This window comes from Bison bison, unplaced genomic scaffold (genome assembly GCF_000754665.1).
Source record: "Bison bison bison isolate TAMUID 2011002044 unplaced genomic scaffold, Bison_UMD1.0 scf7180017851473, whole genome shotgun sequence".
Taxonomy (NCBI): Eukaryota; Metazoa; Chordata; class Mammalia; order Artiodactyla; family Bovidae; genus Bison; species Bison bison.
In genome coordinates this window covers 3,598-7,685 of record NW_011482046.1, presented here as the reverse complement: position 1 = coordinate 7,685, position 4,088 = coordinate 3,598, and the positions used below count along the sequence as shown (strand labels likewise).

The following is a 4,088-nucleotide window of genomic DNA, read 5'->3' as shown; positions in this document are numbered from 1 at the left end:
GTCCCATGGGATCCCTAGAAATGTTGCCTAGTTAATTCACTTTTTTATTGAGGTCACATAGAATCTTTTTCTTCTCCACTCACAGGTTTCCCAAACTTTGAGTATGTGCTCAGTTATATCCAACTTTTTCCAACCCCATAGACTGTAGCCCTCTAGACTGCCCTGTTCACAGAATTTTCCAGGCAAGAATACTGGAGAGATTTGCCATTTCTTCCTCCAGGGGATCTTCCTGACCCAGGAGTTGAATCCATGTCTCTTGCATTTATAGGTTGCTTCGTTACCACTGAGCCAACAGGTAAGCCCTAAAACAACAAAGCTCTCCCTCAAAATATTTTTGTCTAGATGGGAAATCCTCACCTGCAGGACTCTGGTTCCCATGAGAGATATAATTTCATATCTTATTTTGTCTTTTCTTTCAAGTGATGCTGAATCAAACCTCAGTCACTGAATTTCTCCTCCTAGGAGTGACAGACATCCAGGTACTGCAACCTGTTCTCTTTGTGATTTTCCTTGCAATTTACATTGTCAATATGGCTGGGAATGGAGTCATCATGATGGTTGTCATCTCTGATTCAAGACTCCATTCTCCTATGTATTTTTTCCTGGGAAACCTGTCATGTCTAGATATCTGCTACTCCACAGTGACTCTGCCAAAGATGATGGAGAACTTCCTCTCTATCCACAAAACAATTTCTTTCTTGGGATGCATAAGCCAGCTTCATTTCTTCCACTTCCTGGGCAGCACAGAGTCCATGTTGTTGGCCGTGATGGCCTTTGACCACTTTGTGGCTATCTGCAAACCACTTCATTACACTCTTATCATGAATCATCAGGTCTGTAGCCAGATGGCTGTCACTATCTGGATCATTGGTTTTTTCCATGCCCTGCTGCACTCAGTAATGACCTCTCGCTTAAACTTCTGTGGCTCCAACTGTATCTATCACTTCTTGTGTGATGTTAAGCCATTGCTGGAGTTGGCCTGTGGGAACACTGACCTCAATGAATGGCTACTTCATTCTGTGACAGGGGCCATTGCCATGGGTCCATTCTCTCTAACCTTTCTCTCCTATTTCTATATTATTATCTATCTTTTCTTCAAGACCCGTTCTTGCAGCATGCTCCATAAAGCACTGTCCACTTGTGCCTCCCACTTCATGGTAGTTGTTCTTTTCTATGCCCCTGTTGTTTTCACTTATATTCGTCCTGCCTCAGGTAGCTCTGTGGACCAGGAACGGATCATTGCCATTATGTACAGTGTGATCACTCCTGTACTAAATCCACTGATCTATACTTTGAGGAACAAGGAAGTAGAAGGGGCTTTGAGAAGGGTAATCAGAAGGAGACTCTGACCCTAAGAAATCTAGAGAATTCCTCCAAGGCATCAGTAAAAAGGCTATGAGAAAGTTGAGATGTGAAATTAGACTGCTTTTCTAATTGTTTACTGTTTGTGAAACAGAAGGCATTATATAAAGAAAAATAAATGGGAAAGTCCAGTCTAGTTGTGTTAACAGTGTGTGACTAGGTAATGTAAGGGAATCTTGAACAAACAGAACATTATCCACATAATCTTTTTTTTTTTTTGGCTGTGCTGAGTCTTCATTGCTGTGGCAGCCTTTTCTCTGGTTTCAGCGAGTGGGGGCTTCTCTCTAGTTACGGTGCTCAGGTGTCTCAGTGCAGTGGCTTCTCCTGTTATGCAAGTGGGCTTAATTGTGGGATCTTCCCAGATCAGGGATCAAACCAGTGTCTCCTATATTGGCAGGCAGATTCTATACCACTAAGCCATTAGGGAAGCCCCTTGGAATCTTAATGTTGAATTTGTGTGGGGGATATAAGTTGATAAAACTATTTGGTTACGTATTCTTGTGTGTTCTTGAATAAAATCAGATACAGAAATTTGCCTCAAATATGCATATATTGTACAGTTGGATAATACTAAGGCTTGTTAATCTGCATGTTTCCTGTAAATTAACATATTGTAAAGTGAACAATAAAGTTATTATGCTGTTTTATTTTAAGAATTTGAGTGTAGGGCTATGGTTACTCAAATAGAAAAATAAATGTTAACTCATATATGAGTTAAGGGAAATTTTTAAGCAATATATCATGATTTCTTTTTCTCCAAGCAAGGAAGCAAGTAAGTAATTAAAACAAATAATGCTTTGAGTACTAATTAACAAAGATAAATTGTGAACTCAGACTCCAAAGATGCTTTATAATTCAAATGGACAACCTGTCAAAGATTACTATAAAATATTGCTAAAAGTGGAGGCAGCATGAAAAAAAATCTCAGGAATATCTTCCTTGCTCGTTGATTTGTTATTTTCCCTTCAATTTCTGGTCATAGAAAATTGAGCTTCAAAATTCTTCCTTATTATTTATTTTGTTTTTGATTTCTATACTCATTTTCACAGATTGTAATGTGATAGAATATGATATAATACCAGTGAAATATGAAGAATTCATCAAGTTTGTTTTCCTTGCCTATTACCAAATTTATACTAAGTGAAAGCTATCAAATAGTAATTCAGTTCAGTTCAGTCATTCAGTCGTATCCGACTCTTTGAGACCACATGGACTGCAGCACGCCAGGTTCCCTGTCCATCACCAACTCCTGAAGCTTGCTCAAACTCATATACATGGATTCAGTGATGCCATCCAACCATCTCACCCTCTGTTGTCCCATTCTCCTGCCTTCAATCTTTCCCAGCATCAGGATCTTTTCCAATGAGTCAGTTCTTTGCATCAGGTGGCCGAAGTATCGGACTTTCAGCTTTAGCATCATCCGTTCCAGTGAATATTCAGGACTGATTTCCTTTAGGATTGACTGGTTGGATCTCCTTGCATTCCTAGGGACTCTCAAGAGTCTTCTCCAACACCACAGTTCAAAAACATCAATTCTTCGGCACTCAGCTTTCTTTGTGGAAGTATTTTTGGAGCTAATAGACAAGAATTACTATGGTCCTCACTTTCTATGTTCCATGAAGTGTCACTGGACCTGAAACTATAGTGGATACCAGCATTCCCAACTATTTAGAGATATAGGATTCCCTGGTGTCCAGTGGTTAGCATTCTACATTTTCACTGCCAAGGGCCTAGGTTCAACGCCTGATTAGAGAACTAAGATCCCACAAGCCAGGCCATGCAACCAATAAATAAATAAATAAGACTACTAAATAAATAATAGAGATACAGACTGAAAAGTTATAAAAGGATATTTTGAGTTCATGAACAGACTATCCAAATTGTTTACATCCACTTTTGTAAAGCAAAGAATTTGGTTCTAACCTAGCTCACATAGTTCTTCCATCTTCCTACTCTATCTTCTTTGGTCTCTTAATTCCAGTTTTGTTTATAAAAGAATGTATGGGGAGAAAGCATTTTATACTCTGAACTATCTCAGACTAGAATTCCTATTGATCAGAATTTTTTATGTAATCCAGTATACATGGATATTGTCACCCTGCTTATTCAACTTATATGCAGAGTACATCATGTGAAATGCTGGGCTGGGTGAAGCACAAGCTGGAATCAAGATTATCGGGAGAAATATCAATAACCTCGGATGCGTATATGACACCACCCTTATAGCACAAAGTAAAGAAGAACTAAACAGCCTCTTGAGGAAAGTAATAGCGGAGAGTGAGAAACTTGGCTTAAACTCAACATTCAAAAACTAAGATCATGGCATCAGGTCCTGTTGCTTCATGGCAAATAGATGGAGAAACAATGGAAATAGTAAATGATTGTATTTTGAGGGCCTCCAAAATCACTGCAAATGGTGACTGCAGCCATGAAATTAAAAGACACTTGCTTCTTGGAAAAAAAGCTATTACCAACCTAGGCAGCATATTAAAAATCAGAGACATTACTTTGCCAACAAAGGTCCATCTAGTCAAAGCTATGGTTTTTCCAGTAGTCATGTATGGATGTGAGAGTTGGACTATAAAGAAAGCTGAGCACCAAAGAATTGATGCTTTTAAACTGTGGTGTTGAAGAAGACCCTATGAGTCCCTGTGACTGCAGGGAGATCAAGCCTGTCAATCCTAAAGGAATCAGTCTTGAATATTCACTGGAAGGACTGATGCTAA

General features: G+C 39.1%; 1 protein-coding gene across 1 annotated transcript; it reads left to right on the top strand.

Annotated features, from left to right (window-relative positions):
* The first annotated feature begins 422 nt into the window (after positions 1-422).
* LOC104996537 (olfactory receptor 12D2-like) lies at positions 423-1,349 on the top strand. Its single transcript, XM_010850825.1, has one exon. It carries the CDS (start codon positions 423-425, stop codon positions 1,347-1,349), a length of 927 nt encoding a protein of 308 aa, XP_010849127.1.
* Positions 1,350-4,088: the final 2,739 nt, after the last annotated feature.